General features: G+C 24.5%; 1 protein-coding gene across 2 annotated transcripts; it reads right to left on the bottom strand.

Annotated features, from left to right (window-relative positions):
• Positions 1-715: 715 nt before the first annotated feature.
• On the bottom strand, positions 716-25,174 carry LOC126900444 (protein crumbs). 2 transcript variants are annotated; one of them, XM_050676167.1, is made up of 36 exons: positions 24,909-25,174; positions 22,254-22,621; positions 21,822-22,008; positions 21,610-21,735; positions 21,449-21,550; positions 21,243-21,359; positions 20,523-20,640; positions 20,327-20,465; positions 20,061-20,271; positions 19,858-19,977; positions 16,010-16,243; positions 15,679-15,915; positions 15,518-15,598; positions 14,462-14,611; positions 14,193-14,341; positions 14,046-14,127; positions 13,840-13,953; positions 10,292-10,451; positions 9,958-10,143; positions 9,662-9,881; positions 9,316-9,558; positions 9,046-9,258; positions 8,812-8,986; positions 8,197-8,507; positions 7,868-8,143; positions 5,314-5,835; positions 5,029-5,254; positions 4,773-4,939; positions 4,456-4,628; positions 3,405-3,578; positions 2,665-2,852; positions 2,469-2,575; positions 2,244-2,400; positions 2,021-2,184; positions 1,726-1,830; positions 716-1,385 (listed from the first exon to the last, which is right to left on the bottom strand). In XM_050676167.1, exons 1-36 carry the CDS (start codon positions 24,928-24,930, stop codon positions 1,158-1,160), a joined length of 6,552 nt encoding a protein of 2,183 aa, XP_050532124.1. In that variant the 5' UTR covers positions 24,931-25,174; the 3' UTR covers positions 716-1,157. The 2 variants fall into 2 exon arrangements, with proteins under 2 accessions (XP_050532124.1, XP_050532116.1); XM_050676159.1 differs by having other exon boundaries at positions 719-1,385; positions 2,469-2,587; positions 24,909-25,173.
• Positions 25,175-25,351: the final 177 nt, after the last annotated feature.

Here is a 25,351-nt window from a genome sequence, read left to right as displayed (position 1 = left end):
TTAATAGTCATTAATACAATTATTAATTAATTCATAAATAAATACACATTAAGTACAAAAATATACAAATAGCACATCACTTTGTCAATCAATGATATAATAATACAAAAAATACTAATATAATATAATGCACAGTTCTAATATTACTAATACAATTATTTCAAAATATAGATATTCATTATGTTTTAATTACCAACAATAATCTAAAATACTGTTCTATATTAAAATAAAAGTCAATAACTATATAGTTATCGGAAATTAATCTTTATGGATATAAAAAGGCAAATATTTAAGCTCAATGTTATATGTCATTCTATATTTACCCTGTAAAATAGTTTTGGACGGAATATTATTTTTAGTTTGAAAACTATAAACAGTCTATAACAATAAGTATGTGATATTTAATCACAAATGAATAAAAATGGTAATACAGTCTAGTTATACTGTTACAAATTGTTCTTAAAAAGAAACAACATAAAATTAAAAAAAAAAAAAAGAGTTAAAATTAATTATTACTATAAAAACATGGCATGTCTATATGCATATATATATATATATATATATATATATATATATATATATATGTGTGTGTGTGTGTGTATGTTCATCAAAATAAATATGTGTATGTTTATACTAATATAAACAAAAATTATTAATATGTAAAATTATAAATACAGTTTAAATTATTACTGAAAGTTGGATGTTGTTATAAATTTTTCTTGTTCATTAAGAAAATAAAAATTTAAATAATTGTTTAAATATAAAATCATTATATTAAAAAAATAACAATAATAGCAAAAAGTACTTAGAAATAACATATATCTCATAAAAAATGTCATTTATGAATGTATAAGACAAACATTTATTTTTAGGTCAGATTTTAAGAAATTAGATCTAGTACAATATTAATTTAAAATATAAAGAAAATAATAAATATATATGTAGCCACTATAAAACTCGAGTAATTTAAAAATACTCAACAATCAAATACTGATAATAATTGATTAACTAAACATAAAATGTAAAAGTCAAAAGTGAAAATGATAAAATGGCCACTATGCAAATAGAAGGAGATCATAATAATAGAATTAAAAACAGAAAATTATTTTTTTTATAATAATAAACAATATTTATAGTATCAGGTAAAAAAAGTATACTTAAATCAACCGTTCTTCTGGTGGAGGCTTTAGAACATTGTCCAATTCTACTCTAGGATTGCAGTATTCTTGACAACTAGGACTGTAAGTGCCTCTTGTTGCTCTCTTTTTGCGTGCCATCATAAGAAGTACAAATAAACTACCCATTCCACCAATTAGAAGAATAAGCAGAATAGGTCCAACTATTAAGGCAATATCTGCATAGTTATGTCCCGCAAATACAGGCAGCTATAATACAAATGTTGATTAGCAAAATATAATTATATAAGAATAATTGATAGATATACTAAACTTAACAGCTTGGTTTAAAAACTATATAGTATTTATATTATTTAAATAATTTCCTTTTTTATTTTTACCATCATCTTTAATATTATCATAAACATATAATCTTAATTTTTTATATGGACTGAAAGACAGCATTTTAAATGTTAATATTATCTTTATTAAAAAAAATTATTACCAATGCTAAATTAAATAGTAATTATAGAATAACAATTATTATTTTAATGTCTTTAAATGTTATTTATAAACTATTGTTGTAGTCATTATTTAAAGCTATAATTACCTCGGTGCAATTTTTTCCAACATAACCATTAACACAACTACATTCATAATCAATTACTGAAGAACAACGTTCTTGACAAGTACCTCCATTTCTACAAGGTGATATCTGAAAAAATAAAATCAATAACTTAAATATTTAAGTGTTTATTTGAAATTGCTATTTTATTTATCAAAGAAAGAAAATTGAGATTATTAGATCAGTAATAGAATAAATATTTAGTTTTTCTTCTACTAATAATACCAATATAAATTTTTGAATAGCTTTATAAATCAATAATAAAATATAAATAACTTACTTTTAAACAAGGATCTGGTAGATGGCAATCTATACCACAGAAACCTACTTCACAAATACAATTGAATGATCCTGGTGAATTTTTGCATTCCCCTCTATTGCCACATTGAACATTAAGCTCGAGACATTCATCAATATCAATACTACAGTCATCTCCCGTATATCCTACAAAACAATTGTTTAAGCAAAAATATGCCACCAATAATATTTGATTGAAATATTACCCGTGTCAGAACAATTGCAAGTATATTCATTGATTCCATCAACACAATGTCCTCCATTAAGGCATTTATGTTGGTTGTCAATTTCCACACAATCATCAATATTTTGTTCACATAATTTGCCTTTAAAACCTAAAGGACATTCACAAAATGGAGAAACCTAGAATACATAATTATTTTCATAAATGATTTTTTAAATAAAATAAAATAAATAAAATCAAGTATTACATCAGGTTTACAAACACCACTATTTTGGCATTGATTATCATTACAAAAGACTACATTACATGTAGCTCCCAAATAACCTTCCATACATGAACAAGTGAAGTTATTTCCTGTTGATAAATCTATAAATTAATTATAAGATAAAGAATTATATATTCATAGTTATACTAAAATATATGATTAAATATTAAAACCTTACCAGGCATGTCATTACACTGGCCATTATTTTTGCATGGTATATTAAAACAAGTCACCAATTTTAACTGTTCACACATTTGTCCCTCATATTCATCAGGACAATTGCACTCAAATTTACCAAGTTGATCAATACAAACACCATCATTTTGACAGAGATTTGATGCACATTCATTAATATCAATTTCACAACTGCATAAAAAATAGATAAATTGTTTAGTGATATTATATATATATAAATAATTCAAATAACAAGTTCTATAAAATAATTAAATTATGACTATTAAGATGTATTTTACAAAGGAGAGGAGAATAAATTCTCAGTTACTAAAAGTTTAAAGTAGTTTTCTAAACCTTAAAAAAAAAAAGAACACTGATATTACAGATTATAATAATACAATATATTATTTTTGTTTGTTATATTCCATAATATTTTAAATATATTGTATTATTAAATACAAATTTAAATTAGATTTGAAATTTCAATTTAATTTTTGTTATTATCTAACTATATTCCAACAAAAAATTAATAATTAGGACTTATGAATTTTCGTTCATCACCAAAATTGTTTTTACTTAGCAAACTATTTATGTTTAGGTTTAACAATCTTCTAAACAGCTATTACTTGTGATAAAGAATGAGAAAATTTGGAATACCCAGCTCAACAAAATTAAACCGACATATTAAGGTCTTGCTAACTGAGCTAGATAGGCCAACTATAAAATAAAATAATTAAAACTTACTGTACACCAGTCCAACCAGTTTTACAATTACAAGTGTAATTGGCAATTCCATCAATACATTCAGCTTCATTCTGACATTGATTAGGTAAACATTCATTTATATTTATAGAGCAGTCATCTGCTTCATAACCAGATGGACACTCACAAACATATGATTCTGTGGCTTTTTTACACCTGATTACATAAATAATAATGTATAAATATTTATTTGATACTCAATAATCATGAATAATAACTATAATATAAAATTTAACTTAAAAGTAAAATTCACATATGTCTAGTATTATAAAAAATTAAAAACTGTAACTACTACTTTTGGTGCTATATCATTTTCAGGTTATATTTAAAAATCACTGAAAAAATTAATTAAGTAAATAAAAAAAATTGAATAGATAAAAAAAAAAAAACAAATATTTACAATAACTCAAAACAAAAAAAAATATTATATGTATAGAACTTTAAAGTTGACTATTGAAATAAATTAATTTTACTAATCATGTATTCACATTAACCTGAAGATGGTCTAACATTTAAATTAGAAATAACCATTTTAAATTCTTTATAATACTCTAGGTATTTGTGAATTTACTTTAATGTTGAACTTAATATTACACTTTTATTATTTTTAATTACAAATTCACGCTTTAATTTATTTATAATTAAATCAGCTGTTCTTAACTTTTAAAAGCAGGTACCATTATATACAATATATATCACTCTACAAATTAAACATTAAAATATCTCCATATTAGCAAAAAATTTTAAATTTATAGAGCATAATAAATTGTTTTTCTTAATATAAGTAAAAAAAGGAATAATATATTATATAATCCCTTCTCAAAACAAAATCCCAAGTAAAAGCCACTAGTCGTAATAATTTTTTTTCTAATCAAAAATGTAAATTATATATTTCAAACACTATTTAAAGTATTATTAGGAACTACAAATTTACAAAAATATTTGAATTATTCAAGATACCAAAATTATTTCTATATGCCATAGGTTGAGAAATATTGTATTAAGTAATTATTGGTAATTGCATAATATTTACCTTCCGTTATTTTTACAATCAGTGTCATAACAGAGCAAACAATCAAAATCAAATTTGTAAGTTGATAAAGTTTGTGATAATATAAAATGATCAGTTTGATTATTAGTATTAAGTTGAGAAGGAGTGAAATATGGTAAAAGTAAACTACCAATACGAATTTCTCCGAGGCATCCCTGTAAATTAATTAATTATTTAACAAAATATAATTAAATATGTTAAAACAATATATCATTATAAAATAATATGTTTAGGGACTATCATTTTATTGTCTTAACTATACCAGGGTTCATATATTATTTCTACATCACAAAAATTACCTTGTAAAAGCCACCAGCCGTAGTTATATCATGTTGCATTGCATCTTCAAAGTGTAATCCTAATTCAGATTCAAAAATATCTAATGAATTTGTATTTGTATCAGTCATGTAAGTAGCTTGATCAACATTTATTTCAGACATATCATTATGGTAATGTTCTCCTCTACCTAACAATTAATAATCAAATTAAGATAATATTACTTATTTAAAAATATTTAATAAATAATATGGTCTAAAAATTATTAGAAAAAAATACCTATAAATATAGGATTTGTAGTAATCAAATCTATCCAATTAGTTAATGAAAAATTTCCTGATATAATGAACTGATTTGTGTCATCTATAGCACCAACTAGACCTCCTTGAATTTTATTGTCAGCTAGTTTAAAAACTACAGATGTCCATTCAGAATCAGAATGATCTTTATGTACGTGCTTTAAGTTTATAGAACCACCTTTTTCTAATCTCCATACTATAATTAACTAAAAGAATAATAAAAATACAAATTATAAAGTTTTACAACATTATTACAATGACATACTTGATCTTTATGAGCAATCATTGTAAAGAAAGTGAATTCAGTATCACTAGCTTTTTTCTTGTTTGAAACATACATTATTGTTCCGCCAGTCTTAGTTCGGTAATTTACTTCAATATGTGTTAAAGGAATAGTTTGCTGTCCTTTTACAAACATATATTGTAACATGAAATCTGATGTATTTTGACCAACTAAAGTTATATTAGCTACACATTCATAACCATGGTTTAGATTTCGGCATTCACTACCAAGTGGACAGTCTTGTAATTGACAAAATTCCATTTCTTGACATTGTTTCCCTTTATACCCTAATGGGCATTTACATTGAAAATCATTCCATGTTACAGTACATTCTCCATCATTCTGGCAAGGATTTGAACGACAAGCATCATCTGATAATATTCCTTCTAGTACTTCATCTTGGTTAAAAGATACAGTTCCAAATGCTTTTGGAACAACTAAGTCTTTGTTTTGTACACTTAATGGATAAAATTCTACTACCATAGTGTAAGATCCATTACTTATCTAAATTTCAAAATAATCATAAATTAAAACTTTACAATTTGAAAAATAAGGAAAAATTTAACCATTAAGACAAATTTATTTATATAAGGTCAACAGCTCTTATCTTAACAGAATTAGGAATAAACAGACTAGCAATTATTCTAAAAGTTTATATGCTGTTTAAGGGCAAACATTATTTAATGTCCAGATGAAACAAAATAAAAAGTATTGTAGTGGCTATGAAGAATAATCACTAATGATTTCCAAAGGTACTTTTATAAGTAAATAGAATATTAAAGACATAATAGAGATTTAATGAGAGCTGTCAATTTTGATGGATATAAAATTAAAATAATTTTTTTTAATAAACACAAACCTTTTTTAGCTTTGATTCGAAGCTGAGAAGGCATTAATTTTAGCATAATGTGTTTATTATTTTATTTATTATTAATTTTTTTTGTGTCTGTCACTACTTTTTCTCAGCTTTCACGGGACCAATTTCTCTCAAAGATATGTTAAAAGATCACAAATCATATCTAGTTGAAGATATTACCATCAAAAATTGAAAATTTTGCCCTCGTTTCCCGTATAATGAAAATCCCACAACAAATTATGATTTTTATATTGAAACCATAAATATTTCTCTTTCATTTGATATAATTTTTTTTAAATTTTAACCTTTATCTGCTCACAGGGGAGGATTCAAAATTCAACTACTGCACAAAAATTTTAATTTTCAACTAAAGTTTTGAAAATGTTCCGGAATTACTCCGAGCTTCAAACACATGTTAAAATAAAAGTAATGTTATGCATTAAAAATAAAAAAAAAAATTGTCCCAACGACTTATCTTTTATATGCAAATGATTGCCGCCGTAGTTAAAAAAACATTCAATTTTGGTGTTAAAATTTACGATTTCAGATTTCATTTTTTCAACTTTTAATTACTATAACTTTTCGAAAAATTTATGGAACAATACAATTATTTTTTCATAAATACTTTATGTTTACTACTTTTATTTAATATACATTTGTTTAAAATCTGACTTTTGACCTGACCACAGAGGGGATTCAAAAATATAATTTTTACATACAGGTTAAACTTTTTCAACTCAATTTTTGAAAATTTTCCTGAAATATTGACACTTTTATTTAATCTTAAATTAAAGCTTATGTAATATACTGTATTATGAAAAAAAAAATTTCGAGATATAGTGAACATGGTTATTAAGTTTAAATATAACCTATATTTGTGTGAAAATTCTTGACATTGTATTTTAATTAATTTTAATATACCTTACAATGGGGTATACCGATTTTCATGAATATTATATTAAACTAATTGACATAGAATATAAAGTTATGCTTAATTCTATTTTTTTTTCTTTTGAGTCAAAAAAAGTAATTTACATTTGAATCAGCTTAAATTGCTAATTTTATCAAAAAACAAATGTGACAAATGTTTGCCGATTCAGTAAAAATCATTGCCTATGACAATTTTTCTTTAATTATTTTTGAGTTAGAATTTTGCTTTAGAATAATCCTCCAATTTCTTAAAATTACACACTATATACAGATTTGCATCGAAGTTTCTAATGATAGTGATTTTAATCACTGTCAGATATCATCTGTATGAGTCCCAACTATGCCACGCTCATACTGTGTACGATCCCCCACTACGTTACCATTTTTTTTGATTAGTCTTAATACTTTTTAACTAAGGAGAAAGAAATGCGAAGCTGTGAAAACAGTTATAGAAATAAATATTGAAGGAAAAAGAGGTAGAGAAAAACCAAAAATAAGATGGAAAGATGTTATTGAAGTGATATGAGGACAGCTGATGTGTGTATAGATGATGTGGGAGATTATGTCAAGTTAAAGTTTAGGATAAGGGTAGCTGACCTCAAGTAGTTGGGATAAATGCGAAGAAAAATAAGAAGAAGAAGTCTTAATTACTTTTTAATTAGACTTTGTATTTCAATATAATCCTGTTTAAGCCAGACATACTATTTTAATTTGATTTGATATACTTGTACTAAGATAAAATCAACTTACTTGGACATCTTGAATAATTCCTTTAAAGTGAGGTATGTTTTCAAATTTATCAGCTGTTGTTTGACGAATATGTCGCTCAATTGTATTAGGTCTGGGAAGAATGTTATCTAAAGTTACTAGTGTCTCAGGTATATCTCTGGGTCTTATTGGTTTTGAAGATGGAAAACCTCCTAAGTATAAAACTTGAACATCTAACTGTCCTGTAGCACTAATTGTTTTTCTAAAATACTCTGTTCCGTTTATTTTTACTTGTACTAAAGTTATATTACGTACAACCTAAATTAAAAAATAGTTAAGTTTCTAATTTACATATTTAAATACAAATTTACTTGTATTAAATGATTATGTCCATCATCTAATTTCACACCACCAACAGTGTATGATTCTGGCGTTGCATTAAATTGTATTCGAACTAGAAGTTCACCACCTTCTAGTTCAGCAGCAATATGAGTTTCTTCTGAGAAAGTAACACTTCCTGGCATTGATCCTAAATAAAATATTCCACCACGTGTTTGTCGAGTTCTAATGAACATTGATATATCTACTATATTTCTTACAGCTCGTTTTGCTATAGCAAAAACATTCACAGTTACAAGACCATTTGTGATGTTTTCATGGCCAAAAGTTGCTGCTGGAAAACCTGAAAAAGGTATGATTTTTATAAATGTGCTAAAACTTTCATAGATTGTTGTATTATTGAGAATATTTACAGATATATCAATGTCTAAATTTATGCTAACATTTTAAACTTGTTGCAGTTTATTTTAAAAATAAAACTAATGCTTTGCAGCAATAGTTACAGGTCTAAAGATTAACTCTGCAATGATATAAAACATTAACACAAAACTAAGACATGAATATATCTGTAAATATTTTAAATAAAGTACACATTTTATTTTTATTAATAACAAACATCATTATTTAAATAAAATATTTGATCATACTATAATGGCATGTATTCCCTAAGTAAGGCCGTTCACAAGTACAACTGAAAGTTTTCCATAAATCAGTACAATGTCCATTATTATGACATGGATTAGGATTACATTGATCATTTCTTTGACAACCAATATCTACATTGGTTAATCCTATTGTATCTATTTTATCATCTGGTAAAACCTATCAAATATTTAACACATTAAATATATTGAATAGAAAAAAACTTTATAATATCTTACCCATTGTCCATTTATTAAAAGATTTTCAATACATCCAATAAAAAATGGAGGGCCATGAGGTAAAAGTCTTAAGTTTGATATTGTACCGCCTACGTATGTTGTAGGGAAACTAGTATGAGTTGGATTTGCACCTTCATTCAAATTTATAGGATAAATAGTTTGTTCTTCATTAGCTGACAACACCAAATGGGAAGAATTTATGGCAACAAATACCTTTAACCAGTTAATGTAAGTTAGTTAATAATAAAAAAAAAAAATGAAACTTTTTACCTTTTGCCATTGGCTGTTATTTAATTCAGTTCCAATAAATACTCCTTCCCACTTATTTAAAAGACTTGAATGTAAATTTAAACGACCTTTCACTAATTCTAATATGTAAAAGGTTGATCCACCACCAATAGCTAATAAACCACTAGGTAGTGTTGTTTTAAATCTAAAAGATATATCATAACCTTCTTCTCTAGTAGTGTTTACTACAATACGAGATTCACCAGTTAATGACATAGTTGTAGTCTAAAGTAAAAAAAGTTATAAAAAAATATTAATAATTTAAAAAATTAGGAGATAAGGAAAGTTTGAAAAAGAACATTTAAAAAAAATTATAAATAAAACTTACTTTTTCACAAATATCACCATGGAATCCATATGGACAAGTGCAATTATAACGATGTTCAGTTTCATCAACTAAATATGGTCTACAAGTACCGTTATTCAAACAAGTATGTGGTCCTTGACATCCTATCAATTCTACAGAACAATTTTTTCCACCATATTTTGGTGCACAATCACAGTAGTATCCAGCACGTCTGTCTATACAAGTTCCATGTTCACAAGGCCTATTAATATAAATAATAATTACCATATTAAATTAGTAAAACAATATTTTATATATTATAATATAAATAATCATACTTAAATCTTTCACATTCATCAATTTCAATTTCACAATAAACACCTTCAAATCCATCGTCACATAAACAAACATAGCCACCAATTCTGTTATCACAGCTACCCCAGCGACATGGATTACTTTCACATTCATTTATATCAATTTCACATTTCATACCTGTTGTTCCAGGTAAACACAAACATTCGAACCTAATTTTTTATACATTAAAATGTTTTGAGAAATATATTTTTAACCTAATATAATTAAATACTACTTAAATGAAAATAAAACTAAAAATATTATAACTAACAAATTAAACATACCAACAAATAAAAAAAAAAAAATTCAAAATCCTACCCATTAGCAGTAGCATAATTAAATTCCTGTTGAAATATTGGTATTACATGTTTTTTATCTGCCTGGTTATACAATGATATGTTAGAACGTTCTAAGCAAGTACCTCCAAACTGACAAGGGTTATTTTCACACTCATTTATATCAATATCACAATTTTTCCCTAAAAAATAATAATAAATCAAATTTTATTCCCGATTTAAATTATTAATTGAATAATTTATAAATTAAAAATCAACAAATTACACAATTTCAGTTAGTTGAACCAGGATAACAAAATTAACAAGTTGATTATAAAAATTTTAATTATAACTGTTATAACTTATTACATATAGCAATTAAATTGCGTAATTTTTTATAGAATTTTCATATCTACACCCAAAGCTGTAAAGAGACTCAAATGAAAATTCTATGATTATTCAAACTCTTATATTTAAGAGAATTATCCTGACTTACAATTTACCGCTACAAAAAAAAAAAAAAAATGTTGAGTTGTCATTATTTTTGTCAATGTGGTATGTATATTTAAATATTATATATTAATCATTAGATTATGAAAATAACATTATTTAGCATGATAAATTACTTATATTTTACAATTTTAGCAAACAGAGAAATTCATTTATCATAAAACATTTAATTAATCAAAAAGTTAAAAATAACTTTAAGGTAGTGTTCTTGAACCATTATTACCAACTCATTTCAATGAGTTACTGATCATTTTATTACATAATATTTTTTGTTTAGCTGGTGATATAGTAATTCTGGTTAAAAAAAGTAATTTTAGTAAGTCATTTAAAAAGTCTTCTTTTTTTTTTAATCAGGTTAAATTATGATTGTCTAATAACATACTAAAAATTAACTTTGCTAAATCTAAATATATTAATTTTAAAATGAACAATATTAACTAATATAGTGATAATCCTATTACTTTTCATAAGTACCGATGTTACAATAATAATACTTGTAAATGTAATGAGGTATTGAATCAGTTTCAAAAATTAAATACTTATGTGTATGGGCAGATGAATGTTTAAAGCACTCTGTTCATATTAATTATGTAGTTGGATATATATTCATAAGCTATTTTTATATTTGGAAATATATGTGATTTTTTAGACATTAGAACATTGATAATTACTTATTTGGCTTTAGCTCAATTGATTATTATTTATGGTATTCAGTTTGGGAAGGAACTTATAATAGGAACAGTGTGGCTGAGTCGGTAACACGGCAGTGTTTGACATGCACTGCCTCAGTTTTAAAACTCAGTCACAGGCAGTTTCATTTTCTGAATGAGAGATCAGTTTGATAATTAGAGTTCCCATCCCTTTCTTCGATGACGGATAAACCACCCATTCTGGAGTATAAATAGTTAAGAAACCTCCTTCTTTAGGCAAGGCTGCTATGACACTTAATGGGCTGATAAAGCAATAATAAAAAAAAAACTTATAAATCACATATTAAGTGTTTAAATATGCGTATATGCTATACCATAACTATAATACTAGAATTAAAAACCAATCTACTTTAAATGTCCCCTTGTTTAAAACTAATTTTAGTAAAAAAGTGTGTCAAGTGTAGGTATTTTATTGTGTAGAAAACTATATATATTAATTTGTTTAATAGTTTTTAAATTTATAAGATACATGTTAATTTTATTAATATGATAATAACTTTATTATCAAGGTTTTTTTTATTTTTTAGTTTATTTTAAATTTAGTCAAAATATTGTTACATTTTATTTTAATTGCATTTTGAACTTACCATACCTTGCACAAGCTATACTTTTTAGAAGTAATCATTTGCATTTTATGCATTATTATTATTATTATATTGAAACTTTTTTTTTACTTTTAGTTATATATATATATAGTTTTTAGTGTTATATATTTTTTGAATTATCAACTATTAAATACTGTTTTGGTACATTCCTCATATCTTATAGGGGTGTCAACTTTATTTTTATTAAATGGAAATATACATAATGAAATGTATGTTTCCATTTAATAAAAATTAAAAGGTTATACAAATAAAAAAAAAAATTATCTAATAAAGAAAATAACTGATAAACAATAACTTTTTTAAATTATTAAAACATGAATCAAGTTCAAACATTTTTGAACTTTTTTTTTCAAAACTGAAAAGCAGTTTTATTAAACACTGGTTTCTTAAATTAACAATATTCAACACATATAGCATATTTCAAAGTTCAAATTCAAATAATTCGTAATTAATTTTTTTAGACTTTGAATTCATAGATTTGGATATCACATTTATTTTAGCTTCGTTGCGAAGCTGAGAAGGTTTTGGTTTTACCATGTGTTTTTTTTTTTTTGTGTCTGTTACCACTTTTTCTCAGCTCTTATCGAACGGATTTCTTTCAACGATACGTCAAAATATCACAAATCGTATCTAGTCGAAGACATTACCCTCAAAAATAGAAAAAATTTCCCTCGTTCCCCGTAAATGGGGGAAACCTCCAAAAAATTACAAATTTAAAAATCTCTAATTTTCGAAATTTTTTCAATTTTTTTTACTAAAAACTGCCGTAACTTTTTCAAAAATGAACATATCAATATAATTTTTTTTTTTATAGATGCTTGATGTCTTTACCTATCAATTGGTATATTTTTTTTGTAAATTTGACACTTAACCTGCCCACAGGGGAGGATTTAAAATGACAACTTTTTCACAAAAAATTAACTTTTGAAAATGTTCCGGAAGGTCTGACACTTTTATATATATCTTATATTAAAGCTAATGTAATGTACTTTATTATGGAAAAAAAAAATTTGACCTCTGGACTTGACTTCGTGGTGAAAATAGACATCAAAGTTAGTAAAAAATTACGATTTTAGTATAATAATTCTTTTTTATATTTTTAACTTAATAATCCTGTAACTTTTCGGAAAACGTATGGATCAGTAAATTTTTTTTTTTTATAGATGCTTGATGTCTTTACTTATCATTTGGTATATCTTTTTTATAAATCTGACTTTTTACCTGCCCACAGGGAGGGATTTAAAATGACAACTTATTCACAAAAAATTTATTTTTTCAACTTGACTTTTGAAAATGTTCCAGAAAGTCTGACACATTTACATATATCTTAAATTAAAGATAATGTAATATACGTTATTATGAAATAATAAAATTTGACCTCTGGACTTGTCTTCGTGGTGAAAATGGCTACCAAATGTTATTTTCGTATGAAAATTCTTGATTTTATTTTTTACATTTTTAACTTAATAATGCTATAACTTATTGAAAAGTGTATGGATCAACACAATTTTTTTATGAGAAATAATATTTTTTAATAATCCCTTTTTCATTCAGGATATTAATAAGAAAATAACAGATCATGTAGCTTTTGGAATAATCCACCAATTTTTTAAAATTAAACACTATCTAAAGATTTGCATCGAAGCGTTTTTTTTGGTAGTGATTTTAATCACTGTCAGATATCATTATACTTTGCTAACTATGCCACGTCACCACTGTGCCGCGACCCCCTGTGCTGGGTTTTTTTTAAGAAAATTTATTTATACCTGAGTATCCAGAATAACATCGACAAGAGTAATCTTTAATGCCATCTATACAAGTGCCATTGTTTAAACAAGGATTATGAATACAATCATTGATATTTAATTCACAGTGATATCCTTAAATAAATAAAAACTATTTATTATATATTCTTATTAAATTAAAATGTATGATTGAATGTATATGTATTAGTTTTATACTTATAAATTACCTTCAAATCCAGTATCCGTACAGTTGCATTCGTAGCTATTGATACCATCTATACACAAACCTGAATTTTGACATGGCGAAGACTAAAAAAAATAAGAATTTATATTATATTTTCAAATCTCAATATAAATAAGAACTACTCAATTACTTCACAGTCATTTATATTTGTTTCACAAAGTTTTCCAGTTAAACCAACTGGGCAAATACAAGTGAATGATGCTTTACCATCAACACACGTGGCACCATTTAAACAAGGGTTAGAGCTACACTCATCAACATCGATGCTGCAAACTTTTCCTAAGATAATAAATTCATTATAAAAAATATATAATATCATTTTTATAATCATATCACAATTTATACAATAAATATTACTGGACATTTAACACTTACTTTTTAAATTGTGTTAAAATTTACCTGTAAATCCTGGAGGACAAACACAATTGAAACCATTAATCTTATTTTCACAAATTGCACCATTATAGCATGGTTGTGATAAACATTCATCAAAATCTACATCACAATTATCACCAGAAAATCCAGGGCGACAAAAACATTGATAGCTACCTACATTTGAAAAATAGTTTGAACATTATAAGATCAGAACTTAATATATATCAAAACTTTCATCATACTATTAATAGTATAATATAATAGGTTCCTCAAACAATAATAATACTTTGATAAAATATCTTTACTATGAAGATTTTTTGGTTAATTTTGATATTAATGTAAAATTTTTAATAGCACCTACAAATTTTAAGTAAATATTACAATATCAAAATATAATTTTTATAAATTTAACAGAAATTTAGATAGACTACATAACAGGAATTGTTTATTATGAATATATAACACAAATCCTATTTTCATATAAAATCTTATTTAAATAAATATCGTTCAGAAGTGTAAATTCAAAATTTTGGAAGGGATTTTGAAAAAATTTGATTAAAGAGAAAACTATAAATTTTTTTAATTTTACCTCCCTCTTAGAATAAATAGTTATTTTTGAATTTTTAGCAGATATAAGAGCCAAAAAAGTATGGTTATCAAAATTATTTAAAACTATATTCTCCATAAAAATATTTCTGGTTGTATGACTGATATAGTAATCAGTACTTTTTTTTAATTTAGCTATTAGTTTCGGTTATGGGGTAGAGGATGCACCTCAAAATAAGCTATTAGTATAATCATTTACTCAATAATATATAATCATAAATAGTACCCACACTATGATGACCTAAAAAACATTGAAAAATTATGTTAAAAAATTCTAAAAATTGTAATATAAAAATGTCTTTAAAATGTAACACGTTTTAGAAAAATTAAATGTAAAACATTAATATATTACGAAATTGATTTGAAACCCTATAATATTATATTAATTTAATATTTTACTTTCAACAAACAAAAAAATAAAAAAATTTATATTCATATTTATTTATAATATTTTTTAAAAAGATCAATAAATACCATTAGTATTAACACAAATTCCATAATTGCACACATCTTTATTAACTTCACACTCGTTTATGTCTTGATCACAAAGAAGTCCTGAAATTTTAGGATTTATTAAAATCAACAATATTGAGAAAATTATGATTTAAGTAAAATTCAAGTATAAAATAAATTACCAGTAAAACCACTGGGACAATGACATGAGTTCTCATCAGAATTATCTATACAAGTAGCATTATTTTTACAAGGATGATCTTTGCAATCATTTAATGGTTTTGTGCAATCATCTCCAGTATAGCCTTCTGGACATCTACACTCATAAGTATTTATACCATCCACACAAATTTTACCTTGTGGACACAAAGTCATTTGACAATCATTAATATTTAGTTCACAATTTTTTCCCTCAAACCCTAGAAATTTTATTGAATAAAAATTTTATGGATAAAATTTATATGAGTAATATAAAATTATACTTGTTTTTTTTTTTAAATTCATGATATATACCTGAAGAGCAAATGCAAACATAATCTTTAAGTGACATTGTTTTGTGAATACATGTTCCATTATTGATACAGGGTCCAGGAATTTTAGCACATGCATCAAATGGGAATTGACAATATGCACCCATAAAATTTTCAGTACAATCACAACGAAAACCATTAATGAGATCATGACATATTCCACCATTTAAACAAGGTTTAGATAGGCACTCATCAATGTCAATTTGACATGTCTGACCTAAATATCAACAATCAAAAATTATTATTTATTGGACACACAAAAAAACAATTTCAATTTTAAATCTTTAAAACATTAATTCTAATTATTTTAAACATAAATTTTAAATGTAATAATAATACAGAAATAATTGCATGGGACAAAAATAAATAATACTTAACATTTGTTTTGTTTTAATAAAAATACTAATATCACCATAAGAAAATTCAGTATAGCAATTTTAGTAAAAAAACTTAATACTTTATATAAAATATTGAGATTATCATATCAAATGTCCGGTACACAATAATGGTACGTAAAATTTTTGGCAAAAATGATATTAGATTAAGAATAAAAGTAAATAACTATATAATTTCTAATACAAATAATAATTATTTAATTTTGAAATGACACCATTTAAAAGTATTTCAATATTATGAATTTATATTAACTCAAATTGCAATAAAAATTGTTAAATAAAATTTATCAAAAAATCTTAAAAGTGCATTTACGTCTTTTGTATTTTAGAACAATAATATTGATAGTCACTTGATTATACTAAGTAAATATTACTATAATTATTACATTATTTTACATGAGTTGAAAAAATTACTCTTATTTAAAGAATTGATTCAATTACTCGTATGTTAAAAAGTATTATAAAATACCATATAATATTAATGCTTTTTTTTGAAATATTTAATTGTGCATATACAGAAATTCATAAAATATATACATAAGTTATCTTTAAACACACTTTATATTATTATATTATATTCCTCTAAATTTATAGCTTTTTTAAGTCACCTAGTTCATTATAATTTTTTTGTTTCTTCTGAATAACTACTAGCTTTTTAGCTATGTGGTTGAGTTGGATAATGCAGTTAATTATAATATATTTTATAAATATATCTGATTTTAACTATGTTAAATAATTTAATTCTTCAATTTATGTAAAACTTTTTCATTTATTTAAAATTTACAACTTAATCTTCAGTAAACTAGATCATAATGAGTTATTAAGATAATTATTTTCAAAAACTCATGTAGCATAACAACCAGTGGCGTTTCCAGGATTTTAGAGTTGGAAAGGAACCTTCAATTTATAGTTATATATGAAAAATATTTTTAGAAACCCTAAAAAATTTGACAACAAATTTTCTATTTTTACACAGTAAAGAAACAAACCATGAACTACAAGACTGTAGTTCAAATTTAAAAATCCAAAATACATAAATATTTTTAAGCAATTTAAAAATCAAATTTTTTTACATATCTATTCTTATTAGTGCGTTAACTCTAGTGCTTACCAATAAGGAAACTTATTATAATATTTAAATAGCTAAAACTTATTAACAATTTGTCGAAAGAGGTGTAAGAATTTCTTATTCAATGAGTTATGGCAGTTTTAAGTACAAAAATAATATCATGATAGTAGGTGAATTTTTACCCGAATTTTTGCTCAATTTTGGTAGCCATTTGCACATAGAAGACAAGGTGTCAGAATAAAATTTTTTTTTTCAATTTATAGTATGCAACATAAGCTTTAATTTAACATATATTTAAAAGACGCAGTATTTCCAGAACATTTTTAAAAGTTAAGTTAAAAAAGTTGACTATTGTAAAAAAAAGTTGCCCTTTTTAAACCCCCATTGTAGGTAGTTAAAAGATCAAAATGTCAAAAAAATTATACAAAATAGAAGCAAGTACCTAAGGTTTCTCTTTAAACAAAAAATTATTTTAATTTATTAATTTTTGAAAAAGCTATGGTAGTTTTAAGAAAAAAATGTCAAAAATTACTGATTTTTAAAAATTTTTTTGGAGATTTCTTCCATTTAAGGGGAACCAAGAAAATTTTTTCAATTTTTAAGGGTAATGTCTTCAACTACATACAATTTGTGATCTTTTGATGTATCGTTGAAAGAAATTGGTCCAGTGAGAGATGATAAAAAGTAATGACAGACACAAAAAAAAAAAACACATGGTAAAATTAATACCTTTTCTTCAGCATTGCATCAAAGTATATTATTTGAAAGGATCTAATTTTTACAGAGGGTTTACATACTAGATGTTGACAAAATCTTAGTATTAAGCCACACCTGCCGCCGTAGTGTACGGATGGGTGTCCATACGTGCATTTTACAGTGGCAAAAGCACCAGGTCCCAAGTGTAGAAGGCAACGGGAAACAACACTGCACTAATCCCTTCCCTAGTAATATCAGGTGACCTTTAGGTATCTGGTATCCAAAACCCAAAAACAGGTAAGATTAAAAAAAAAAAAAAATTTTACATAGTTATTCTTAATTTTAATTAAAAGGATTATTGAAATTATATATTTCTATTTTTTTTTTTTTTTTAATATTTATACAGATAATTGCCCAAAAACATTATAAGAATACTTTTGTTAGTAAATAACAAATTCTATAAAAAAGTTCTTTTGGCTTACTGGAAAATCGAAAATTGGGAGGAAATACCAAAAAAACTACTAATGTTTACATTATTTTAATAATTCCTGGATATTTCTTCTTGAATTTTGAAAAAAAAAAAATCTTATAAATTTATTTATTAACTTTTTGAAGTGAAACCAAGAAAAAATTATAACTGACTGTGGTTCGGGTTTTATGATTGAACTTATTTCAATTTTAAGCAACAGAAATAAAGATATAAATATGCCAAAACTATTTTTTTTAAGCTTGAGTATTATAACTAAGGTGTTTTAAAACTCAATTCCAATATTTTTTTATTTAATTTCAAAGCAGTCTCTTTTTATACATTCACATTTTCTAAAATTTTATAATCAATTCTATTACTACAAATTCTAAAGTATTTTTGAATATATTTTTATTTATTTTAATCCAATTTGATTTTTAAAATAAATTAAGTTTTGATTATGAATTATCATTGTTTTAATTGATTACCAGAAAAGCCTGGGGAACAGTCACAGCGGAAATTATCAGCCTGCTCTGCTAATGGAGTGCAAGTTCCACCACGAGCACAAGTGTTAGAATCAGAAGAATGAATGAGTTCACCAAGATGTTGATTACATTGTGGGCCTGACCAACCAGGTTCATATTCACAATAATACCCACCGGCCTACAAGTTTAAAATTGTTTTGATATATATGATCTAGTGTTCAAAATTTACAGAAACGAAAAAAATTCTTCTAGGCAAAAATTTAAATGAATGGATAAGGTATATCAAAACTGTAAAGCAAAACAACTTCATGTGACTTATATAGCCATGACAAGATATAGCATGCTGACAAGGATCAACATTACATTTAAGAGTCATCTCACAGTTACGACCAGTAAAACCAGTCAGACATATATACTCATAACTAGATCCTTAAAATACACATTATGTATTGAGATACAGAATTGAGACAAGGCATGAAAACACATACATCTCAGCATGCGAACGTACCACAATGTTACCATGCTCACAAAATACGCCTGTAATATGGTGTAAAAACTATATCCATGCAAAATGTGATATAATATCTAGTACAACTAACACACTACTTTAAAAAAAAATTCACTTAATATATTAAAGAAAATATCATTTAACTTAACAAAATATATATAATCATATAATAATGGCAAATAATAAAATAAGATGAATATAGAAAAAAATACCTGAAAAACCAAGTTGACATGAACAATTAAACTGGTTATTTCCAACTAAAGTACAAGAACCTCCATTTTGACATGGATTACTATTGCAAATTGTTGTTTCTGAACAATTAGGAGGTGACCCTATTAATGTTAACATATATTTTTAGAATAATTTATTCATAAAATGAAAATAACTAGAAAATTAAATAAAATGTGATCATTACCTATGTACCCAGATTTACAATGACAGGTATATGATGCAATTCCATCAACACACATTGAATTAGGAGGACAAACAGCTGTCTCACAATCATCCACATCAATTTCACAATTTCTACCTAAAAATCCTGGAAGACAGCGACACTCATAACTGCCAATTTGATCACGACATTGACCACCATTTTGGCATGGATTTGATACACATTCATTGAGATCCTAAAATATATATAAGTCAGTAAGATATAATAAAAAAATTACTTTCAATCATTACATTTTCACAGTTTGTTCCACCAAATCCTGACTGACATTGACAAGTGTAACTACCGTAATTATCAAAACAAATACCTTGATTTAAACATGGACTCATTTCACATTCATTGATATTTGTCTCACAGTTTACTCCTTTATATCTAAATAAAAATAATTAAATAAAAAAATGTACAAAAAAGTATTTTAACAAATAATACCCTGTTTTACTACAAGCACATGTGTAATTATTCACTCCATCAATACAAATACCTCCATGCTGACATGGACTCGATAAACATTCATTAATATTTATTTCACAACCTTCTCCTTTAAAACCTATTTTAAGTAAAATAAAATTAATAAAAATGTTTTAAATTAAAGAAAAATCTTTATTCTTAACAAAAAAAATATACAGTTTTTGGAATGACGCAAATACGAAATACTGCAACAAACCTAAAAGGAACTGTACATTAGTCAACAAAAAAAATGTAGGAAATCTACCTGATAATATAACGAAAACCTTAAAATTTATCGAGTTAATACAAAATTAATTGTAATCATAGTAAATATTAATTTAGCTAATGACTATAGTCAAAACTTTTTGTTACAAAATAAATAATATATATTTAATTTTAAGCACAAAAATCTAATACAATTATTAAGAGAAACTTTAATAATATATTACATTTATTAACATTACAGTAAAATTAACTTCAGTTGGCTGTCAAGTAAAAAATTATTTCCAAATTTAAATTTAAAATGTCTGTATTAAGTCTAGAATATAAAACTGGATAATTCCTTGCTTTTATTCGAAATAGGCCAAATTTCTAATTAGTTTATTTAATCGATTTATCTGAAGCTAAAGAGATAAATTTGGAAGAGGACAACTTTATACTTGATGGCTAACTTAAGCTCATTTTATAGAATATATGCATTACCTGGTGCACAAACACATTCATAGTTTTTACCTCCAGGTATATATTTACAAGTACCATTATTTCTACAAGGGTTGTTATCACAAATATGATTAGACAATTCAATCTCACATAATTTTCCTGTTAAAAATAAAATGAGATGTTAATGATAGTAATATTTAATAAATATGAACACAAGTAAAATTTTACATAAATCTATTAAAAATTACCAGTGTATCCTTTGTCACAATGACACATGAAATCTTCTCCATGTTTTATCTCTTCACATATACCATGAATACAACGATTATTTTGTTTAGAACAAAGAGAGCCTTAAAAAATTTGTACATTAATACCTAAAATTTTCACCAATTTTTTTACTAAAAATTACCATTATCGATTTCACAATTATTGCCTGAATATCTTGGGTAACAAATACAATGATACTTATTTACTCTTGATACACAGACACCATGCATCATACAAGGAGCATGAGAACAATAATCAATGTTTGTACCTATACAATTTATTAAATTGATTAATTAAAATTGATTTACAATAGTTATAACACTATAAATATATGTTAATATTAAATTTAATTACATGATTGACTATTCAATGGACACTGCCCCCACATAACTTTATAGGCTTGATTTAAAGATGAGTTGAAAATAAAATTTGGACCATCTAAAAGACATCCATCAAAACCATTTCCAACTTTTAATGTTGATTGGTCAATAGATAAATCAGAAGTAATCAATTCAGAATTAAATGATGAGTTTGCAATTATCTAAAATTAAAAAACAATGAAAAAAAAGTATTTTTTACTATAAATACAATATTTTAAAAACATTTTATATTAATAATTAAATTCTTAAAAATAATTTTTTCAATTAAAGAATACATTGAAGAAAAAATGGTGAGATTTTTTTGAAAAAGTTTTAACTTAGTAAAAAAAACTAACAGAATAAAAATAAAATTTAAATAAATGACAATGTACACATGTACAATAACAAGAAATATATTTAGAAATACCTGTTGAAAGCTATCAATTGTCATTGTCAATTCACCAAGCTTATACATTAAATTAACATTGTGCCAAGAATTATCTAAAAAATCTCCTGAAATTTTAGACTCGTAATGTTTGTTTTCAACAAATGCATTAAACACTACACCATCATGAATAATAGCCATTGAAATTTGAGCATATGGCATTTCATAAGATTCATGTGCCTGTGAGAATATTGGTCCACCTAAACATGTTCTGAAGCTAAATCCTACATGTTTCTGCAATGAAATACTTGGGAAAATATGCAGCCATGATGATTTGTTAAAATAACCTTCTCGTTCGAATCCTCCGATTCTTTGAGTTTTTGTACATAATAGATGTACAAATAAATATACTGGAACAAATTTTAATAAAGAAAAATATTAATAAATAATATTCTAAATCTCTGTAAAACTAGATGTAAATTTACTATCCTGTATAATATATAATATAATCATAATTGAATGATACTTTATGATTTACAGTAACATTGACTTATAACATACTATACTCTACATGTTGTTTCCCATAATATTTAAAAAATATAAAAAAAAAATAAAAAATTTAATATATTACATCATTACATAATCTGTTAAAATGTTTTTTATGTAATGATAATAACTACATAATATTATAAAACTAAGGTATGGTAACAACTTAAATTAAAATAACAAATATTATTATATAAATAAACTTCTATAAAAGGAAAGAATTAGATTTAGTACCAATAAAAAAATCTATGAATTATTTTGAAATTCTTCTAATTTTTTAATGAATAGTTTGTAAGGATTACGAATTCCAATAATCATTTATCTACTAAATAGATTACTACGGCAAATAGTGAAATATTATATTTAATCTATTTAATATTTATACATTTATAATTATATTTATAAGAGTTATGACTATAATTTGTTTTGCTAAGGTGCAAATAAAAATCTAAACTATCAAACCGGTCATCCGTAACTATGTATAGTTATTAATTTTGTTTACAATGATATTAATAAGACCTATTGTCATAGCATATAAAAGAATTTTTATGGTTACTATCATGCCCTTCCCTTTATTTTAAATACTATAGTATGGCAGATGACAAAAGTAACCAACAAGAATTAACTAGTTAACTAAATTGGTTAGTTAAAAAAGCACATGAAAAATTTTTGAACCATAAAATGTAACAGGAAATGTGGTACAATGATCATATAAAACAAACTATGACATAAAAATAATTTAAGTTTAGAAAAAAGTGTACAATTAGTTATTTTGTACTAAATCATAAACTTCAATTAATTTTAATTTGAAATCTACATTATTTTTTTCTAAAAGTAATTTAAATGAACACATAAGTTTTTTATTATCAATGTCATAAATAATTAACATATTAATAATTGGCTGTATATTTCCTATATGAACCAATATTAGATATTGGTGTCATCACTGGCCATCAAATAATAATTATCACAGAGAAAATAAATTAATTTTTTTTTCACAGAGATTATGATAAAATTGAAAGTAAATTGACATAGGTGTTTTATAATTGTATTTTTTCAATAAAATTTAGCATAAATTATGCGCAAATAATAATTCCACTGATGGAAGCTAAAGAGTAATCCATTGTTAATAAACCTGTTTTAAAAACAGCATAAAAATTGATTAGATAATAAAGGCATTAATTTCCCAAATAAACAAAATGAACTATCAAATGTCCATACCATGTGAAGTAATCAAAGTATTTATGCAATTTGTAAGATTTTGGAAAAATGTAAAAAAGATGTAAAGTAATATTATATAATTACATTATAAAAGATAGGGATCTGAGTACTTACATTTATTTTTATTTAAAACCTAGAAAATAATATAATATTAGTTTTAACAAATCCCTTAAAAAATAAATATAAATACATTTGTGTATTAAAATGTTTGTCAGTAAAATTTATAGAAAATATTGATAATAATCAACAGTTTTGTAACTATTCGGTATTTTATTTAAAAAATACCCTTAGAAATAATGTTTTTTTTACAAAAAACATAACATTTAACATTTAATTCAGTACACTTTTAAGAAAACATCATTATTTAAATAAAAAAATGGGAATAGTATTCTTAATAAATCACACTGTATATCTAAAGTATAACTTAGCACTGAATATTCCTAAATGGTTGAAGTAGGGGATTCTATCCAAAAAAGTATAGCAAATCCACAAATTATTTAAGTTTTTTTTTTTTTAATGAGTTACATGAAATACACTTTTGGTGTTGTAATTTATAAAAATATAATTATATACATTATATGGTTTATATTTTGTAAATACACTCAAATTTAATAATATATTAAATGTCTAACTAATCACATGATGAAAATTCTACTATTTCCAAGAAAATATATTTTGAAATAATTTTGAAGTAATTACATAATGCACTAAAGCTATAATTTAAATCTTATTACTATTCCTAAAACAATGACTAAAAACCAATAAATTGTTTATATAATATAATTTATTGTACATTTTAAAATAAGAATTATTTTTTAATTTATCAGGTCATTGACATAGCTTTGTTTATTTTATGATTAATTTTAAATAACAATCAAATTAAAACTGAACATTTTTTTTATGCTCATTAAAACAATAAACAATACTCACCAAAAACAACAATTGACCGCATTATATTTAAGATATAATTATAGATGTATCATATTTTGATGCAATTTTAATCCGTGACATAGGCTACTGACGTGTAGACAAATTTTCAACTAGACAATAAGTAGATTTTAGTTACAAAACATTATACATTATTTTAGGTAACTTTAATTTGTAATATTAACTACAAACATAAAACAAATTCGTTGAAACAAAAGTCTAATAACTGTCTTACATTAACACTAAGACTAATTATAATTAGGAATTGTTATGAATGAGCGATAAACGGAAAAAGATAAACATAAAATATTTTCATTTTTTTCAAGGACATTAAAAGAAGTATTTTCTTTGTGAGATATATAAACTCCTTCTGTAGCATCGATATTGATAAGAAAAGCCGACAATGATAAAATAGGATAATCATCGTATAAAATTTTAAATACAGA

The sequence above is a fragment of the Daktulosphaira vitifoliae genome, unplaced genomic scaffold (assembly GCF_025091365.1).
Source record: "Daktulosphaira vitifoliae isolate Bord-2020 unplaced genomic scaffold, ASM2509136v1 Scaffold_1, whole genome shotgun sequence".
NCBI classification, from domain to species: domain Eukaryota; kingdom Metazoa; phylum Arthropoda; class Insecta; order Hemiptera; family Phylloxeridae; genus Daktulosphaira; species Daktulosphaira vitifoliae.
The sequence above is the reverse complement of the archived record's forward strand: the minus strand, read 5'-3'. Positions and strand labels throughout refer to the sequence as shown.

Bases quoted from the DNA above. Each gene is read 5' to 3' on its own strand.
- LOC126900444 (XM_050676159.1), bottom strand. From the start codon at position 24,930: ATGCGGTCAATTGTTGTTTTTG. The intron at 22,009-22,253 runs GTATTTCTAAAT...TTTTAATTTTAG, and splicing joins CAATTGATAGCTTTCAACAG to ATAATTGCAAACTCATCATT. The intron at 5,836-7,867 runs GTAAGTTGATTT...TTTGAAATTTAG, and splicing joins GAATTATTCAAGATGTCCAA to ATAAGTAATGGATCTTACAC.